General features: G+C 37.9%; 1 protein-coding gene across 1 annotated transcript in view; it reads left to right on the plus strand.

The window, feature by feature from the left end:
- Nucleotides 1–21,434, plus strand: part of SCML2 (Scm polycomb group protein like 2) — an 88,255-nt gene that overhangs the window by 43,705 nt on the left and 23,116 nt on the right. The window contains exons 7-9 of the mRNA XM_068962206.1: nucleotides 14,775–14,992; nucleotides 16,723–16,849; nucleotides 21,135–21,338. Of these exons, the coding sequence (XP_068818307.1) occupies nucleotides 14,775–14,992; nucleotides 16,723–16,849; nucleotides 21,135–21,338 (549 nt within the window). The remainder of the gene's footprint in view (nucleotides 1–14,774; nucleotides 14,993–16,722; nucleotides 16,850–21,134; nucleotides 21,339–21,434) is intronic.

The following is a 21,434-nucleotide window of genomic DNA, read 5'->3' on the forward strand; positions in this document are numbered from 1 at the left end:
TCTAGCAAAGGTTAAATTTGAAAAGACAAGTCCCATCTCCATAGAAACCAGAACAGTTACCACTAAAAATCAGACATCTTGTTTTCCTTTGTATTTTTTTCCTTGTAGTGATTAGTTGTGAAGCAAATAAACCTTTTAAAGTGAATGAAGAGTGAGGAGTGGGGTGCAGAGGTCAAAAAAGGACTTTTATGTTTGTTTTGGTGAAGTTCAGTTCAGTCACTCAGTCGTGTCTGACTCTGAGACCCCATTGACTGCAGCACACCAGGCCTCTCTGTCCATCACCAACTCCCGGGGTTTACTCAAACTCATGTCCATCGAGTTGGTGATGCCATCCAACTATCTCATCCTCTGTTGTCCCCTTCTCCTCCACCTTCAATCTTTGGCCAGCATCAGGGTCTTTTCAAATGAGTCAGTTCTTCGCATCAGGGGGCCAAAGTATTGGAATTTCAGCTTCACCATCAGTCCTTCCAATGAATATTCAGGACTGATTTCCTTTAGGATGGACTGGTTAGATCTCCTTGCAGTCCAAGGGACTCTCAAGCGTCTTCTCCAACACCACAGTTCAAAAGCATCAATTCTTCAGTGCTCAGCTTTCTTTCTAGTCGAACTCTCACATCCATATATGACTACTGGAAAAACCATAGCTTTGACTAGACAGACCTTTGTTGGCAAAGTAATATCTCTGCTTTTTAATATGCTGTCTAGGTTGGTCATAACTTTTCTTCCAAGGAGTAAGCGTCTTTCAATTTCATGGCTGCAGTCACCATCTGCAGTGATTTTGGAGCCCCTCAAAATAAAGTCAGCCATTGTTTCCACTGTTTCCCTATCTGTTTCCCACGAAGTGATGGGACTGGATGCCATGATCTTCGTTTTCTGAATGTTGAGTTTTAAGCCAACTTTTAAAAGTGGTATGGTAGAGAAGTCTTTAAGTGATGATAAACGGAAGGATAAGCAGAGACCTGGGGGAGGCAGGATTGAAGTGTGGGAGTATATTTGACTAGGACAGAGAGTGCCCCTGCGACTATGAATGGTAGGCACCCTATGTCTTTGATGGTCAACTGCTTGAGCAGTAGAGATGCTTTCATGATTATGTTCTGCTCAATCAACTTCTCTGAAATATTTCTGCCTTGGTACTAAAGGTATCTGCTCTTCAGTTTTGAAACTGTTGGAGCCTGAGCTGTAGATTCTGAAGGTCGCTGTAGGTATACAGTGAGCCTGTGTGAATTTTTCTAATGTTATTTTTAGTGGATTTTTTATATGCTAGTCTAAAAGTTGTATGGCTTTTTGTCAAAATAGAATCTTATATTTTTTATGTTGAATGATTGTTTTCTTTAGAGACATCTAAATAGAGTGACTGGTTCTATTCTTATTCAGGAAGTGATTGGGTTTATCTTTGTTGGGGAGTTCTTTTTTTCAGTGACAAAATTGGTGTTTATTGTGGAACATTTAGAAAACAAAGATAAGTGATGAGTAAAATCTAAAAATTGCTTGTATTCCTGTCATCTGGATACAGTTTGGGTAATATTTTGGTATATAAGCATTAGGAAGCTTTACTTAAAAAATGAGAAATATTATTGCCAAAAGTCGTTCAGACCAGTTGAGGACATCTTCAGAAGCATATGTTGTATTCTGTTGCATGTACACAAAATTGTATTAATTTGGTCTCATCTAGTGAATTGTTATTCTAGTAATTAATAGCTACAAAATGTGTTATGATTGTAAATATTTGAATTAGAAAAAATCCACAAGAAAATTAAAAGAGTAAAGAAAGACTGTCAGAAAGTACTCCAATATTTGATGCATTTTTTTCCCTTAAGGGTTTATATTTGGCCAAGAGAAGTGAAAAAACTAAAGCACCTAAAACACTGAATTATTAAGGGCATATTGATAATTTATTTTCAGTATTACTTTAAATATTTTTCTTTGCTGTTTACATGTAAGGTTCCTCAAATTTCAACCTGAAAAAATGTAATTCTGCATCTTGTTTATTAAGTTTATAGAAGAAAATATTTTAATTAAAAGACCACATCTTTTCATTTTTTCCCTCATTAATTAAAAATAGTACCCAGTTTAAGCAAAGAGCATTGGCTTTTGGGTGAGACAAACCTGAATTTGAATCCCATTTCTACCACTTCTAGACTGGATGTGTGATACTGGGTTGCGTTTTGCTTATTTTCCCAAGCCTCTGTTTCTTTATGTGTAAAATCGAGATATTAGTACTTGTTTTACAAAATTTTCAACACAAATTTTAATAATATATATGTAGTCTCTGGCTCATTTGAAGTATACAAATTTCTCTTCCCTTTTCTCCTCCAATATGTTTTTTTTTTAATTCATGTAATATAAAACCAACCATTTAAAAACTTACAAATTTGGGAGCACTTAGAGCTTCCCTGGTGGTTCAGCTGGTGAAGAATCCGCCTGCAAAGCGGGAGACCTAGATTTGATCCTGGGTTGGGAAGGTCTCCTGGAGGAGGGCATGGCAACCCACTCCAGTATTCTTGCCTGGAGAAGCCCATGGACAGAGGAGCCTGGCGGGCTACAGTCCATAGGATCGCAAAGAGTCAGAGATGACTGAAGCAACTGAGGATGCATGCACACAAACTGTAAGATCTGTGCCAGTAGAGATAACGCAGTATGTGTGTTGTATGAATATTAACATTCTATGGTTTGACTTGGAGCTTACTGCTAGAATTTTTCAGAGCCAGTTTTTGAGCAGAGTTCAAGTAATGTAGGTAGTTCAGCTAGTGACAGAAGAGGGAAGGCTTTTCTTGGGTCAGCTTCTGCAAAGACTGTGAAGGTCAGAATGTTTGGGGCTTTGAAGCAGATGATTATGGCTGACTGAAATGATAGATTGGAAAGAGATGAAGCTGTGAAGATAATGTAGTGGGCTTTGGATACCCGGCCAAGGAATTCAGATTTTAGCATATGGGTAATGTGGCATCACTGATGATCTTAAGTGGAAAAGTTACATACAATTTATACTTTGAAAAAGTCATGCTAATATACTATAGAATATGAATTGAAAATGGCAGCCAGGAATGCCAGTTAAAAAGCTAGTATTGTAGCTTATATGAGAAGTCATGAGGTCTTGGACCAAGTCACTGACAGGCATAAGGAACACAATTAGGAAATACTTTAAGGAAATGGGCTTCCCTAGTGGCTCAGCTGGTAAAGAATCTACTTGCAACATGGAAGAGCTGGGTTCGATCCCTGGGTTGGGAAGATCCCCTGGAGAAGGGAAAGGCTACCCACTCCAGTATTCTGGCCTGGAGAATTCCATGGACTATATAGTCCATGTGGTCACAAAGAGTTGCACACAACTGAGTGACTTTTACTTTTTGGACTTCCCTGGTGGCTCAGACGGTAAAGCGTCTTGTCTACAATGCGGGAGACCCAGGTTCGATCCCCGCGTCGGGAAGATCCCCTGGGGAAAGGAATGGCAATCCACTCCAATACTATTGCCTGGAGAATCCCATGGACAGAGGAGCCTGGTAGGCTACAGTCCATGGGGTCTCAAAGAGTCGGACATGACTGAGCGACTTCACTTCACTTAAAGGAAATAGTCTTGGTTAGACACGTGAAGGGAGGATAAGTACAAAGATGACTTCAAGATTTTTGACTTCTGGTAATTCTGTGGGAAAAGGTAATATCATTCATCAAGATAGAACATATAGGATAAGCATGAAGATTCTGCTTTTGGACCTGTTGAGTTTGAGATGCCTATTTAAATTGTCTAGTTAGCTGTTGAAAACAGCTCTGGAACTTGGGATAGGCTTGTGGGGGCTGTGGTAGGGGAACACAGGCGTGTAAATGCTTGAGTGAGCAAGAGAACATTTTGGGAATCATTATTATGTGTAGATAGTAGCTGAAATCAAGGATGTGAACTAAAGTGCTCAAAACTGCGATGAGGGTAAGGAGAAGATAGCTTATCCTTGGGAACACCATAGGAAAAGTGAGAGAGGAGGTAGGAGGAGAACAAGGAGTGAGTGGCCATGTGAAATCCAAGAAAGAACTTTAAAAAGAAGTGTTTGGTGCTGCTGGAAGTCAAATAAGAACAGGAAGAAACATCATTGTCAGTGATTGTTACAGGTTATGGGTGGTGTTAGCACTCAGAGATTTCCTAAAAAGAGGTGCCTGGGAGTATGCTTGTAGAGGGTGGAAAATTGAGAACATGAAAATAATAGTGAATGAGAGCTAATCATTCCAGAAGTTCGGTTATAAAAATAAGAAGTGAAGATATTAGCTGCAGATAATGTAGATAAGTAGGAGTTCCTTCTTTGGAGGACTTATTTCTTCCATTTGTTAGTCATTGACAGCAAGATTTCCCCAATATCCAATTCACTGATGAAAAGGGCAAGGAGCACCATCTGGGAAGGAAGAGTAGGATGAGACAGGTATGATGACGGTGGTAATAATAACAGCTAGTATTTATTGAGTGTATACCATGTACCACATGCAGATTTCAGATAATTTGCCCAAGCTATTATTTCTCATAGATATTATGTGGTAAAGCTGGATTTGAACCTAATTAGTCTGGAACCAGTGTCTTAGCACTAGATAGTAAGAAACAGGAAGAGGGAATAGGTATAAAGAGTGGCTAGTACCAGAGTTCCATGTCCGTCTTATCTCTACTCTGCTCCTTCTGAGAAAATTCATAGTCCTCAGCTGGCTTCTGCCTTCCAAAATGTCTGCTGTGATAAGGGTCAGGAACCTGCTTGCTTGTTTTCTTTTCCACTAGTAACTACGGCTGTGGTTTCCTTCAAGAGTTTTTCTTAGCTTATTTGAGATTTTCTAAATGGATTTTTTTATTGCTAAAAATAAGGAAATAAATGTATTTAAAAGACTGTCAGTATGCTTATGAAAAAGTAGAGTTACTCTTATGTTACAATATTACTCCTTGTGTATTCAAAAGGTAGTTTTGAAGCTTGTCAGTTTTGAACGTTTAATTCCTAAAGGAAGGTTTCTGGGATGGGATTGTGGCTTCTTTGGTATAAATTTGGGGAGAAGAGAGATGAAATGGGGTAGTGTCTGAAGATACCAGTCAAGGCAGCCAGTGCTGTGGCATGAGATGGCAGCAGGAATAAATGAAGGAAGGGATTTCAGAGGGTTTACACTTGACTCTGCCTCGCCTTGGCTCTTACTGCTGCCCATGACCAATGAGTTTGTGGTAACATGGGCTCTATGGAACAGAGAGTAAAGTTCCAAGTAGGGACATTGGATACCTTGACTGAGTTTCTGTGAATACCAGGCCTCCAGGTTGGATAGGTTAGGTGTAGCCATCTCTGTTAATAATTTCCATGTTTTTCAAAATTGAGGTTTGTGTTGTTTCCTTGGTTTTATAGTTACCAGTATGAAAGATCATTAACAGTAAGGACAGTTTCATTGTACATACATTTTTAAATATAAGGAAGATGACTCGCAAAGAATTTCTAAATCTGAAAAAGTTTCCAAAGTTAAATGTTTACAGTGACAGTTTTTTTCTTTTTACTCAGTTTTGATTTTTCCACACTGTATTTTGCTTTTCTATTTTTGTCTATTCATACTTTGATTTTGTCTATTTCTAGCCTCACATTCAAGGCATCTGTTTTCATAGTGGTTTGTGCCCTTATGGTGTGGTTTTATATATATATATAGCATTCAATCTCTGAGGAGAAAGAAATCATAATCTATATACTTAAGGAGACATTGAGAGAGTCATTTCCTAGGCAGGTTGATAAGAAGTCTAGGGGTCCCCAAGGAGAGAGGGGTCTGGAATTCTCAAGGAGAAAGAAAGGACAAACATTTTTTTCCTCTACATTCCTTAGGATTATGTATCCTGCCTGAGGACAGTCTCTGGATTAAACCTGGCTAATCATGTTATCTTAAAATGTAAATTATGGGAGTAGGTCTGGTCTTTACAAGGATTATATAACAATAATGTATCTTCCCCCTTCTGATGTCTATGTCAGAAGCTTTCTCTATCTCCTTTATACGTCAATAAAACTTTATTACACAAAATCTCTGAGTGAGCAAGCCTCCTCTCTGGCCCCAGATTGAATTCTTCTTCCTGGAGGCCAAGGATCCCGGCATCTTTGCATGGTTCAACAACAATCTTTCAATATGAATTTTATATATATATATACATACATATATGCACAAATATACATATAAGATGTGAACTGTATTACTGGGACCATATTTATTTATTCTGAATTTCCTAAATTGCCTAGATTCGTAAAAAGAACACACTGGGTATTAAGTAAGTCACCAGGGAAGCCCATTAAGTAAATGATGGATGGAAAAATACGGAGAACAGTAAGCAGTCATACCTCTGTCAAATATTTTTAGATCAAAAACAAGATCCATATTAATTTATATCTCTAATCCATGTTCAGAATGTGGTTCACTGGAGAAGGGAATGGCAAACCACTTCAGTATTCTTGCCTTGAGAACCCCATGAACAGTATGAAAAGGCAAAATGATAGGACACTGAAAGATGAACTCCCCAGGTTGGTAGGTGCCCAATATGCTACTGGAGATCAGTGGAGAAGTAACTCCAGAAAGAATGAAGGGAGCCAAAGTAAAAACAATACCCAGTTGTGGATGTGACTGGTGACAGAAGCAAGGTCCAATGCTATAAAGAGCAGTATTGCATAGGAACCTGGAATGTTAGGTCCATGAATCAGGGCAAATTGGAAGTGGTCAAATGGGATGGCAAGAGTGAACATTGACATTCTAGGAATCAGCGAACTAAAATGGACTGGAATGGGTGAATTTAACTCAGATGACCATTATATCTACTAGTGTGGGCAGAAATCCCTTAGAAGAAATGGAGTAGCCATCATGGTCAACAAAAGAGTTCGAAATGCAGTACCTGGATGCAATCTCAAAAACGACAGAATGATCTCTGTTCGTTTCCAAGGCAAACCATTCAATATCACAGTAATCCAAGTCTATGCCCCAACCAGTAACACTGAAGAAGCTGAAGTTGAACGGTTCTATGAAGATCTATAAGACCTTTTAGAACTAACACCCAAAAAAGATGTCCTTTTCATTATAGGGGACTGGAATGCAAAAGTAGGAAGTCAAGAAACACCTGGGGTAACAGGCAGATTTGGCCTTTAGTACACAATGAAGCAGGGCAAAGGCTAGCAGAGTTTTGCCAAGAGAACGCACTGGTCATAGCAAACACCCTCTTCCAACAACACAAGAGAAGACTCTACACATGAATATCACCAGATGGTCAATCTGAAATCAGATTGATTATATCTTTGCAGCCAAAGGTGGAGAAGCTCTATACTGTCAGCAAAAACAATACCAGGAGTTGACTGTGACTCAGATCATGAACTCCTTATTGCCAAATTCAGACTTAAATTGAAGAAAGTAGGGAAAACCACTAGACCATTCAGGTATGACCTAAATCAAATCCCTTATGATTATACAGTGGAAGTGAGAAATAGATTTAAGGGACTAGGTCTGATAGAGTGCTTGAAGATCTGTGGACAGAGGTTCATGACATTGTACAGGAGACAGGGATTAAGACCATCCCCATGGAACAGAGATGCAAAAAAGCAAAATGGCTGTCTGAGGAGGCCTTACAAATAGCTGTGGAAAGAAGAGAAGTGAACAGCAAAGGAGAAAAGGAATGATATTCCCATTGAATGCAGAGTTCCAAAGAATAGCAAGGAGAGATAAGAAAGCCTTCCTCAGCGATCAATGCAAAGAAAGAGAAGGATACAACAGAATGGGAAAGACTAGAGATCTCTTCAAGAAAATCAGAGATACCAAGGGAACATTTCATGCAAAGATGGGCTCGATAAAGGACAGAAATGGTAGGGATCTAACAGAAGCAGAAGATATTAAGAAGAGGTGGCAAGAATACACAGAAGAACTGTACAGAAAATATCTTCACGACCCAGATACTCATGTTGGTGTGATCACTCACCTGGAGCCAGACATCCTGGAATGTGAAGTCAAGTGGGCCTTAGGAAGCATCACTATGAACAAAGCTAGTGGAGGTGATGGAATTCCAGCTCTTTCAAATCCTGAAAGATGATGCTGTGAAAGTGCAGCACTCAATATGCCAGCAAATTTGGAAAACTCAGCAGTGGCCACAGGACTGGAAAAGGTCACTTTTCATTCCAATCACAAAGAAAGGCAATGCCAAAGAATGCTCAAACTACTGCACAATTGCACTCATCTCACATGCGAGTAAAGTAATGCTCAAAATTCTCCAAGCCAGGCTTCAGCAATACGTGAACCGTGAAATTCCAGTGTTGAGGCTGGTTTTAGAAAAGGCAGAGGAACCAGAGATCAAATTGCCAACATCCGCTGGATCATGGAAAAAGCAAGAGAGTTCCAGAAAAACATCTATTTCTGCTTTATTGACTATGCCAAAGCCTTTGAGTGCATCACAATAAACTGTGGAAAATCCTGGAAGAGATGGGAATACCAGATTATCTGACCTGCCTCTTGAGAAACCTGTATGCAAGTCAGGAAGCAACAGTTAGAACTGGACATGGAACAACAGACTGGTTCCAAATTGGAAAAGGAGTGCATCAAGGCTGTATATTGTCATCCTGCTTATTTAACTTCTATGCAGAGTACATCATGAGAAACGCTGAACTGGAAGAAGCACAAGCTGGAATCAAGATTGTCGGGAGAAATATCAATAACCTCACATATGCAGATGACACAACCCTTATGGCAGAAAGTGAAGAGGAACTAAAAAGCCTCTTGATGAAAGTGAAGGAGAGTGAAAAAGTTGGCTTAAAGCTCAACATTCAGAAAACTAAGATCATGGCATCTGGTCCCATCACTTCTTGGGAAATAGATGGGGCAACAGTGGCTGACTTTATTTTTTTGGGCTCCAAAATTACTGCAGATGGTGTTTGCAGCCATGAAATTCAAAGACACTTACTCCTTGGAAGAAAAGTTATGACCAACCTATATAGCATATTTAAAAGCAGAGATATTACTTTGCCAACACAGGTCCATCTAGTCAAGGCTATGGTTTTTCCAGTAGTCATGTATGGATGTGAGAGTTGGATCATAAAGAAAGCTGAGCACCGAAGAATTGATGCTTTTGAACTGTGGTGTTGGAGAAGACTCTTGAGAGTCCCTTGGACTGCAAGGAGATCCAACCGGTCCATCCTAAAGATCAGTCCTGAGTGTTCATTGGAAGGACTGATGTTGAATCTGAAACTCCAGTACTTTGGCCACCTCATTCAAAGAGTTGACTCATTGGAAAAGACTCTGATGCTGGGAGGGATTGGGGGCAGGAGGAGAAAGGGACAACAGAGCATGAGATGGCTGGACGGTATCACTGACTCAATGGCCATGGGTTTGGGTAAACTCCGGGAGTTCGTGATGCACGTGCTACAATTCATGGGGTCGCAGAGTTGGACACGACGGAGCAACTGAACTGAACTGAACTGGATCCATGTTAGTTCCTCTCAAGTCAGCCATATGTAAACCAAACCAGCAGTCACTTAAAATAGGGGGTTGCTGTTCATTTCTAACTATAGTTCCTTTTCTGAAGTACTACTCTCTTTTCATAGTTATAAGAGTACAAACAGTATCTTTCAATAATAAAGCATCTTCATTTGTCAACAGAAATGTACATTTAATGAGTACATTAATTTGGCAGTAAACAATTAAATAAGGTTAAATCCCCAGTCATGAAGAGTTTTATCAGCATGTTTTTGTCTGTGCTTGTTAATATTTTCTCCCTATAAGTATGCCTCCATATCTTATTAAAAAAAAAACCAAAAACCAAGACTCCCTCTGTCAGAGTGCACCTTGCAACTACTAGTGAACTCTCACATAGGAGTTCACAAGGTTGTCTTTTGGACATTCTTTTTTTAAAAAAAACACATGCATTTTGACTCAGGAGAGTGAATTTAATACCTTTTTTTGTTAGAGGACAGAAAGCAAGGTGGCATATTAGAAAAAGTGCAATTAGAAGTTAGAAGCCTCTTAGCCAAATGGGTGATATTGGCAAAGTTACCTAACATCACAGAACCTGAGTTTCCTCGTGTGTAAAGTGGGGAACAATACCTACCTCATAGGACATTTGGGAGGATTACATGTGATAACAGATATTGAAGTGCTTAGCATATAATGGGTAGCAAATTAATGTTGGCATCTAGCTCCTTTCTTTCTTTGGTTCCCCCTGTTCGAGGCCTCCTCTTGACTTTAATTCCTGCCTTTTGATTGTTTCCCATATTTGTTCATTTCTTTTGCATTTTCATAATTGAGTAACTTCATTATCTTACCCAAACATTGTCTCTCTTACCTGAAGAAAAGCTGAGGAACCAGGTAAATTTTGTGTTAAGTATTCATATAAAAGTTTTACTGAAGATGATTAGCATATTCTTCTATATATATTTTATATACTGTTTTCAAAGATGTTTTTACTGTTACTATGAACACATGGTTGTAGTGCTATATATATAATTTTAACCTTATGTCTTAAACAGATCTATTTTCCTTTAAAATAGTTTAATACTGAATAGAGTTTTAGCATGGTGTTTATATGTTATATGATTGCTCTTTGGAGGAGAGATGAAAATACATGTATAGTGTATATAGTTTAATTTTGTTGTTCAGTGTACTGAATGATTATTCATTCCTCTTTAGTTAAAGTAGTTTAAAAAGTATTTTGTTCTAGGCGCTGAGAATATGGCTGTGAACCAAACTGAATCTTTGCCTTTGAAAAGCTTGCTTTCTAAAATGAAAATTTTTTTCATACATAAAGTTTTTTATAATATGAGCATTTTCTTTGCTCATACATATGTTTATACCATGCATCAAAAAGTTCTTATTATAAAATAGAATATTATATTTTGAGAGACTATTTGAAGCTACAGCTCAAATATTTGTGTCCCATGATTTATTAATATCAAATGTCAACTTTTTTATATCAAATATTACATTCATTACATTTGCCATGTTCCACAGAGTAATGTTTTGTTACTATGTAATACTTTATATAAAATATACTTGTTTTGGAGGTGAAACATTGGCTTGCAGGTTGAAAGGATTTTTCATTTATTTGGTAAATATTTTTTGAGGACCTCCTGTACTGCTAGGTTCTGTCTTAAACTAATCTAGTGCAGGAATTTAACCTCAGGTCCAGACCCCAATCGTATTTCCTTTTCTTTATGCCATGTATTAAAAGGTAGGGACCAGAACTGTGACGTTGAAGAGATTCATCAAGAGAATAAGGATTTATTTGGATTTAGTTACTAGGAAGAGGTCATTACTGACCTTAAAGTGGTTGGAGGAAGAATAGCTTATTATAGGAGGCTAAGGAAACACAGAATAATAAGGAAATTTAAATATCAAGAATAAGTGATTCTTCTTTGTATCATGGTAGTGAGTGGAAGGAAGGTTTATGCATGGCCTAGAAAGTACCAGAAACTAGGGAAGGAAACTTCAAAATAAGGGATATATATATATATATGGGTTGTAAGAAAGAGCAAGAGTTTGGGGATCAAGTGATTAAATACTGTGAAGAGAGAAGATAATTGAAACTGTAAAATGCCAGAGAAACCAAAGAAGATAGTTATGGACTTAAGTGAAAGGGGATTTGGTTAGGAGAGTAAAGAGAAAACTTCATTTGATACAAGAGGAAAAGATGAGAATGAATGAAAATAAGAGTCTTTTAAGATGGAGAAAGTAAAAGTGGAAGAAAAGCTATGACCAACCTAGACATCACATTAAAAAGCAGAGACATTACTTTGCTGACAAAGGTCCGTCTAGTCAAAGATGTGGTTTTTTTCAGTAGTCGCGTATGGATGTGAGAGTTGGATCATAAAGAAAGCTGAGCACTGAAGAATTGATGCTTTTGAACTGTGGTGTTGGAGAAGACTCTTGAGAGTCCCTTGGACTACAAGGAGATCCAACTGGTCCATCCTAAAGGAAATCAGTCCTGAATATTCATTGAAAGGACTGATGCTGAAGCTGAAACTCCAATACTTCGGCCCCCTGATGCGAAGAACTGACTCATTTGAAAAGACCCTGATGCTGGGAAAGATTGAAGGTGGGAGGAGAAGAGGACAACAGAGGATGAGATGGTTGGATAGCATCACCGACTTGATGGCCATGAGTTTGAGCAAGCTCTGGGAGTTGGTGATGGACAGGGAAGCCTGGCATGCTGCAGTCCATGGGATCGCAAAGAGTTGGACACAACTGAGCGACTGAACTGAACTGAAGATGAAGAAATGGGATGGTTATGATCACTCCTACAAGATAGCCTTTAATCTTCTCTTAAAGTAGAAGGTAGGGTCATTTGCTGAAAGGAATAAGGTGAGAGGGAGAGAGGAACTTAAAAGGGGGGGAATGTTCTGCCATGGAAACATACTTGGAAATCAATGAGTTCAAGCAGTGACACCTTAGTTGAGATTAGCATAGATGTTACAGTGATCAGCCATATCCTAATGTTCTGTAACAGGAGTTGGCAGACTATAATTTGAGTGCCACATGTAGCCTGTGAGCTGTGAATACTTTTTATATTCATAAAGGATTAAAAAAAAACTGAAGAGACAAAGAAGATTGTGTGACAGAGACCACATGTGACATTTAAAGCCTAAAATATTTACTGTCTGGTCCCTTACAGAAAGATTGCTGACCTTTGTTCTGTAGCTCAGGACCAGAGAAAACAAATGAGAGTGTGACTCAGAGGTTGGAGCTGACATGTTGGACATGATCAAAGATCAGGGGGTGATAACGTAAGGGATACTAGTTATGGGGATTTGGTGGAGGTGGACAGGTGGTTGCAGGTTAATAGGGAGTACAGTAAAGCCAGAAGATAGCTAATAGATTGGATGAAAATGAAGAGGGCTTGTGACTAAGTCTTATAATGAGAATGAAAAGCATGATCAGTTGGTGTGAAGCAAAAATGACAGATAAGGAAGCTGGATGTAGACAAGGGGAGCACAGTTGATTATTTTAGAGGTAGAAGAGCTTCACAAATTGTCTAATGATTAGGTCAGGATGATGAAGCATCAGAAGTATGATCAGTTCCTGAAGATGATATCAGGGAGACTGTAAGTAGAGCTAATGTGAATTATGTTGCTAGAATTATTTGAAAAAAGTGGAAATGAGCATGGAGTATAAATTAGATGATGATAAAGAGTTAAAAAGAGGCTGGTGTAAGTAGGTGAATTACTATGAATAAGGGGAAGGGAAAAGAGAAGGCGGCAGTTAAGTGGTCCTCCATTTGCCCTGGCAGCTGAGGTGTTCCACCCTCTTGACTTGGTGACTAGGTAGATAAAAAGGCTGCAGGGAAGATGTGGTATTCTCCATAGAAGGTCAGTTTACACCTAGTCTTTGAGGATGGGAGAAGCAAAGTGGTAAATTCGTTTCAGATTGTAAAATGTTGTTGTTGTTTGGTTGCTACGTTGTCTTAGACTCTTGTGACCCCATGAACTGTAGCCTGCCAGGCTCCCCTGTCCTTGGGATTTCCTAGGCAAAGATACTGGAGCGGGTTGCCATTTCTTCTCTAGGGTATCTTCCTGACTCAGGGATAAAACTCACGTCTCCTGCATTGAATGTGGATTCTTTACCACTGAGCCACCAGGGAAGCCTTAAGTTGTAAAACAAAGCTCTCAAAATAAAATTGCAGTGCTTGATTACTCAGTCTTATTTGACTCTGCAACCCATGGACTGTAGCCCGTCAGGCTCCTCTGTCCATGGAGATTCTCCAGGCAAAAATACTGGAGTGGGTTGCCATGCCCTCCTCCAGGGGATCTTCCCAACCCTGGGATTGAACCCAGGTTTCCCACATTGCAGGCAGATTCTTTACCATCTGAGTCACCAGGGAAGCCCAAGAACACTGGAGTGGGTAGCCTATCCCTTCTCCAGGTGATCTTCCTGATCCAGGAATCGAACTGGGGTCTCCTGCATTGCAAGCGGATTCTTTACCAGCTGAGCTACCAGAGACCTAATAAAAGTAGTTGATTTTTTTTTTTCGTAGATGTATACAGGGTCAGGGGGCTTCCCTGGTAGCTCAGCTCTTCCTGTAAAGACTTTCTGACATCAGTACTATTTACTGTGTAAAAGTCATTTTTTTGTACTAATGAAATTAAGGGATTAATACTAAAAATATCTTTTTACTTAACTTCGAATATATGTAAGAGTAACCTGGCAAGTAACCTTCATTTGAAATATTAAAGCTGTCTTGATTGGGCTGCAAGTAACAAATTCAAATCATTTGGATATGACGGTCCTTCTGTGACAATGTTAATGTAGAGTCTATATTGTAGCTTATAAAACTTTACTGTTAAATATACATATAGGTATATAATGTATTTTAGCCATTAAAAATCAAGTAGGGGGATTCCTTTGACCTTTAGAAGATGAAACAGGAGCCATTGTAGCTGCTTTATGTTTTTCTATATTGATGGGCAGAATTATTCCTATATATGGCATCATTGGATACTATTTTCTGAAGGAAAAACTTTTATCTGCCAAGGTCTAGAAATATGAGAAACAGACAAAAGGTAAATTGATAGAGTTTTTCAGTGTGCCAGGTAAGTTTGAAGTTACTGGTTCTTATAAGAGCGTCTTTATTTTTTCTAGAGAATTAGACTATTTCCTGATAATCTAAAATCTTAAATATCTGTAACTTGATTTTAAATGGTACCTTTATTTCAGGTGGTTTTTAGTGAGTAACCTTTGGAATATTTTTAAAGATTGAGTTAAATGTCTTTTGAATCAAGAAGAAAATACTTTAATTATGTCATTTACTTTAATCATATTTTTGTGTTGTGTGTTTTTTCTCTCAGTTCTTGTTACAAAGAATACCACAAAAACACAGCCGCCTCCTTCCAAGGCAGCTCAGCGCTCAATGCAGTCTCCACAGAACAGTGCTATAATATTACCAACACATCAGATTAAGAAATCAGGTCAGCCTAAACCGCCTGGATATCCTTCAGTCCCCAAGAAGGGAAGTTCTGTTAAGAATACCACAACAAAGAAAAAAGGCCCACACTCAGGAAGAAAGGTTAGTTGTATCTCCTACTAATTTCTATTATGGGTCTCTGTAGTGCCTTATTATTAAACATACAGTTTAGGATTTACTAAGAGTGTTATATGGGCTTCCCAGATGGCTCAGTGGTAAAGAATTCACTTGCCAATAAAGGAGACGTGGATTTGATCCCTGGGTTGGGAAGGTCCCATTGATAAGGAAATGGCAACCCACTCAAGTATTTTTGCTTGGGAAATCCCATGGTCAGAGGAGCCTGGTGGGCTCGAAAGATTTGGACACAACTTAGCGACTGAACAACAACAAGAGTATTATGACACCCTTGAGGAATATACCAAGAGTGTATAAGGCTTTTTACAAGGGGGAAGGGGGAGAGAAAGGGATTGGGATTTTGGGACTAGCAGATGTAAACTGTTATATATAGGATCCAAATACATCTTGTCTGTAAGAAATGTACTCTTAAGTATAAAGGTGTAGAATCTTAGATAAACTTAAGACTGAATAGTGTTTGACCTCTTCAAAGCCACACTGAAAATACTGCATGGGTGTATTTATCTTTGGGGAAGTTTATTTAAAACTCAGCATACTTTAAAAGGGCTTCCCTGGTGGCTCAGCAGTGAAGAATTCTCCTGCCAGTGCAGGAGATGCAGGTTCAATCCCTCAGTTTAGAAGACCCTTGGAGAAGATCCTGGGAGAAGGCAAGTATTCTTGCCTGGGAATTCCCATAGATGAGGAACCTGGCAGGCTACAGTCCATGGGGTCGAAAAAGAGTCAGACACAATTTGGTGACTAAACAACAACACTTTAAAAATAACATAATTTACTGCTATACTATGAACCCAGATAACAGTCACTAATTTAAACAAAGAAAAATCCAACAGCACTGAGTGTTCTGCCTTTTCTCCTTTGTCCCTGCCTTTTAAATATCTCTGTTATTACCTTTTCTAGGCCCAAGGTCCTCTTTTCTGATACTGGAGAGTCTTGTTTGAAGTTAGCTCCTAGTAAACGTCAAGAGCTGATATAATATAAACCGCTAGTGATTTTTAACAATACCCAGAAGACATTTGTTCTTACATACAGTGGGCATAATTCTGTATGGACTTTAGCAAGCCACTTTTAATTTTGTCAAAATTATCATTTGTAATATGGAGAAATGCAGATGAGTGACTGCTTTCTGAGGACAAACTGTCCTCTGCCTTGTTGAGGTTCCCCAACCTCATTTGATGAATTGCTGGATTAGATTTCCAGAGTGTATAAAACTTACATGCATGGATGCTCAGTTGTGTCTTGACTCTTTGAGACCCTATGAACTGTAGCCCACCAGGCTCCTCTGTCCATGGCATTCTCCAGGCAAGAATACTGGAGTGGGTTGTTAATTTCCTCCTCCAGGAGCTCTTCCCAACCCAGGAACCCTGCATTGCTTGCATTAGCAGGCAGATTCTTTACCACTGAGCCACCTGGGAAGCTAAAAAACAAAAAAGCAACAAACCACAAGTTTTACATAATAATTATTTTGGCTAAGGTATGACTAGGTGGAGCAAGGATAGCATTGGGAATCCTAGTCTCTTGGTCTCTTCCTCTCCTACTTGACTAGCTTATGGTCTTCTCTTAGCACAGTTTGAAAAGTACTACAATTTGTAACAGAGAAATTTCCATCCCAAAGGACTTCTGACCACTGATCATTTGTGGACCAGTGATGCCAATGATTTTCTGACCTCCTTATCTAGGAATTTTTTCTTTTTTAACAGGGAAAATGTATTCCTGTCATTTGCTCCACATCTTCAACTTCTCTAAATGCACTGGCCAGAGAACGTGGTAACATTTCATATGATAAGGATGCTGTCCCTGGGTCATCTAAAATAGTGATGTCTACAGGTAAATTAGGATTTTTAAGAGTATAAAATTAGTACTTTTGTTGTATTATATTCAGTGTCTTTGAAATTCTGAAAGTAAGAGGGAGAAAAGATGATAATAAGCATTTCTTTGAGAATTTTTCATATTAAAATATTTTGAAATTCTAGTTGTTTATTTTGATGTTAAGGAAAAACAGTCTGTTTAAATACATGAGTCACTTGAAAATTCAGCGTCCTTAAGATATTTTATCCCTCTTGGTAAAATTTATAACATTTGCGTTATTGTCAAATCTATTCTTGTTTTCCCATTATCTCGTTTCACAATTTGTCTTTTTGTCTTGTATATATTTTTAAAGCTACCTCAAAACTTTTTTAAATGCCTTTTAAAATTTTCACAGATCCTTGCCTATCAAAGGACATGATGACTTTAAATTGTTGTTTGCTGTGTAAAGAGTGTGAAATGACAGGCACCCAAACTAATTAATCCCTTTGACTTGTCATCTTCTGCAGATTTCCTTATTCCTTTCCTGTTTTTTTTATAGCAAGTTTTATTGCTTCCTCTCCTAGATTCTTAATTATCTTTCTCTTACATTCTTCTCTTCCCTAGACTTTTTCCCCTCAATTTTTCTTTTCTTGCTAAAAAGAAATTATAGTTTAATTTCTTGAAATAGGTATCACTTTAAAAATAATTATTGTTACATTTCCCATTTTGTCACTTTATTATTTCTGATTTTTAGTCCATTAGCTGGTGAGACTGACTAAATGAGTATAAACATTGAAATCCTTGTTTAGCTCATTTGTGCTCAGTAGAGCTTTGTCAAGGCCATCAGTACCTCAGGTTGTTTTTAGTAGGTGATGTTTCTAGGACAGGGTTGATCCTTCTCTGGCTGTTGCCAAAAAGTTGAGAATTATCATATATTTCAACATGCTGAAAGTGAGATTAATGGGTTTTTATTGTACTAAATACAGACTTTGTATAGGTGAAAATTTTGCAATAAAGCAGTGGAGAAAAATAACATGCCTTTTGATTTAGGGGGACAGTATATTTTCTTTTTGGTAATAATCATATACATTGTATGTTGATTAGAATTTGATTCTCAGTGAAGAAAAATTAAGGAAACTTGACTGTGATTATAGGGTATTTACTTCTAAATTGTAAATGCTTTTATTATACTAAGGAAAGCATTTATTCTTAAAATTTTCTTTTGTGAACCTCAGCATGTATAGAAAGAACATTTTTATTTTCTTAAAATTAATGAAAAATTTTCTCCAGGTCATTAGGACTTACTGTGACACATATCTTTTTTTTAATTATTATTTTTTATTAAATTTTTTTTTTAATTTTTACTTTATTTTGCTTTACAATACTGTATTGGTTTTGCCATACATTGACATGAATCAGCCACGGGTATACATGAGTTCCCAATCCTGAACCCTGCTCCCACCTCCCACCCCATATCATCTCTCTGGATCCTCCCTGTGCACCAGCCCCAAGCATCCTGTATCCTGTATCGAACATAGACTGGCGATTCGTTTCTTACATGATAGTATACATGTTTCAATGCCATTCTCCCAAATCATCCCACCCTCTCCCTCTCCCACAGAGTCCAAAAGTCCATTCTAAACATCTGTGTCTCTTTTGCTGTCTCGCATACAGGGTTATCATTACTATCTTTCTAAATTCCATATATATGTGTTAGTATACTGTATTGGTGTTTTTCTTTCTGGCTTACTTCACTCTGTATAATCGGCTCCAGTTTCACCCACCTCATTAGAACTGATTCAAATGTATTCTTTTTAATGGCTGAGTAATACTCCATTGTGTATATGTACCACAGCTTTCTTATCCATTCGTCTGCTGATGGACATCTAGGTTGTTTCCATGTCCTGGCTATTATAAACAGTGCTGCAATGAACATTGGGGTACACGTGTCTCTTTCAATTCTGGTTTCCTCGGTGTGTATGCCCAGCAGTGGGATTGCTGGGTCATAAGGCAGTTCTGTTTGCAATTTTTTAAGGAATCTCCACACTGTTCTCCATAGTGGCTGTACTAGTTTGCATTCCCACCAACAGTGTAAGAGGGTTCCCTTTTCTCCACACCCTCTCCAGCATTTATTGCTTGTAGACTTTTGGATCGCAGCCATTTGGACTGGTGTGAAGTGGTACCTCATTGTGGTTTTGATTTGCATTTCTCTGATAATGAGTGATGTTGAACATCTTTTCATGTGTTTGTTAGCCATCCATATGTTTTCTTTGGAGAAATGTTTATTTAGTTCTTGGGCCCATTGTTTGATTGGGTCATTTATTTTTCTGGAATTGAGCTGCAGGAGTTGCTTGTATATTTTTGAGGTTAGTTATTTGTCAGTTGCTTCATTTGCTATTATTTTCTCCCATTCAGAAGGCTGTCTTTTCACCTTGCTTATAGTTTCCTTTGTTGTGCAGAAGCTTTTAATTTTAATTAGGTCCCATTTGTTTATTTTTGCTTTTATTTCCAGTATTCTGGGAGGTGGGTCATAGAGGATCTTGCTGTGATTTATGTCTGAGAGTGTTTTCCCTATGTTCTCCACTAGGATTTTTATAGTTTCTGGTCTTATATTTAGATCTTTAATCCATTTTGAGTTTATTTTTGTGTATGGTGTTAGAAAGTGATCTAGTTTCATTCTTTTACAAGTGGTTGACCAGTTTTCCCAGCACCACTTGTTAAAGAGATTGTCTTTACTCCATTGTATATTCTTGCCTCCTTTGTCAAAGATAAGGTGTCCATAGGTGTGTGGATTTATCTCTGGGCTTTCTATTTTGTTCCATTGATCTATATGTCTGTCTTTGTGCCAGTACCATACTGTCTTGATGACTGTGGCTTTGTAGTATAGCCTGAAGTCAGGCAGGTTGATTCCTCTAGTTCCGTTGTTTCTCAAGATTGCTTTGGCTATTTGAGGTTTTTTGTATTTCCATACAAATTGTGAAATTATTTGTTCTAGCTCTGTGAAAAATACCGCTGGTAGCTTGATAGGGATTGCATTGAATCTGTAGATTGCTTTGGGTAGTATACTCATTTTCACACTATTGAGTCTTCTGATCCATGAACATGGTATATTTCTCCATCTATTAGTGTCCTCTTTGATTTCTTTCATCAGTGTTTTATAATTTTCTATATATAGGTCTTTAGTTTCTTTAGGTAGATTTATTCCTAAGTATTTTATTCTTTTCATTGCAATGGTAAATGGAATTGTTTCCTTAATTTCTTTTTCTGCTTTCTCATTATTAGTGTATAGGAATGCAAGGGATTTCTGTGTGTTGATTTTATATCCTGCAACTTTACTATATTCATTGATTAGCTCTAGTAACTTTCTGGTGGAGTCTTTAGGGTTTTCTATGTAGAGGATCATGTCATCTGCAAACAGTGAGAGTTTTACTTCTTCTTTTCCAATCTGGATTCCTTTTCTTTCTTTTTCTGCTCTGATTGCTGTGGCCGAAACTTCCAGAACTATGTTGAATAGTAGTGGTGAAAGTGGGCACCCTTGTTTTGTTCCTGACTTTAGGGGAAATGCTTTCAATTTTTCACCATTGAGGATAATGTTTGCTGTGGGTTTATCATATATAGCTTTTATTATGTTGAGGTATGTTCCTTCTATTCCTGCTTTCTGGAGAGTTTTTATCATAAATGGATGTTGAATTTTGCCAAAGGCCTTCTCTGCATCTATTGAGATAATCATATGGCTTTTATTTTTCAATTTGTTAATGTGGTGAATTACATTGATTGATTTGCAGATATTGAAGAATCCTTGCATCCCTGGGATAAAGCCCACTTGGTGTGACACATATCTTAAATTATGTGGTTACTTTAGAAAATACTACATAATGAATAAATGCAGTATTGTTGATTTAAAATAAATTCAGTCTGAAAGGAATGTGCTAAGATAACCAGTTTTGAAAGAAAATTCTTGCACTGTGACTGCAGTAAAAAAGTGAAAGTATTCTTGTCTCTAAGCCATTTTTATCTAATATGGGAATGTGCAAAGAATTGTTTTGTGATGCTACTAAAACTTCTATTGTTTCTATAATTAGTTTGGACAGATATGTAGAAAATTGAAGAAGCTTTTGGATTATTTCTTTCTAGGTTTAATATATTTATACAATGTGAAACTATGTTTACATATTTTTAGGTAACAGAAATGATCATTGATATTAACTATGTTTAGGTTCTCTTTGACTGAAGTGTGGCTAATGGGATATATAGTGATTATGTAGTGTTTATGTTCCTTCTAACCAGTCTCATTGTTATATCTATATACACATTTTTTATCAAGTCTGTGTCTATATAAACAAACATGGAAACTGTGGCCCTCACCTGGATCAGAAGAAAATCCAGCAGCTGCCAGACCACTTTGGCCCAGGCCCTGTCAATGTGGTGCTCCGGCAGACGGTGCAGGCCTGTGTGGATTGTGCCATTCAAAGTAAGACTGTTTTTGAATTCCTTAAGCCAGATGATCGTGGAGGAGAAGTGATAACCGGTATGCACATCTAATCCTTTATCAGCTTTTGTTCTCTAATTGGATTTTAGGTTTCAAGAAGGCAAAGATTTTATAAAATACATAGATTATTTTCTA

The sequence above is a fragment of the Capricornis sumatraensis genome, chromosome X (assembly GCF_032405125.1).
Source record: "Capricornis sumatraensis isolate serow.1 chromosome X, serow.2, whole genome shotgun sequence".
Classification (NCBI taxonomy): domain Eukaryota; kingdom Metazoa; phylum Chordata; class Mammalia; order Artiodactyla; family Bovidae; genus Capricornis; species Capricornis sumatraensis.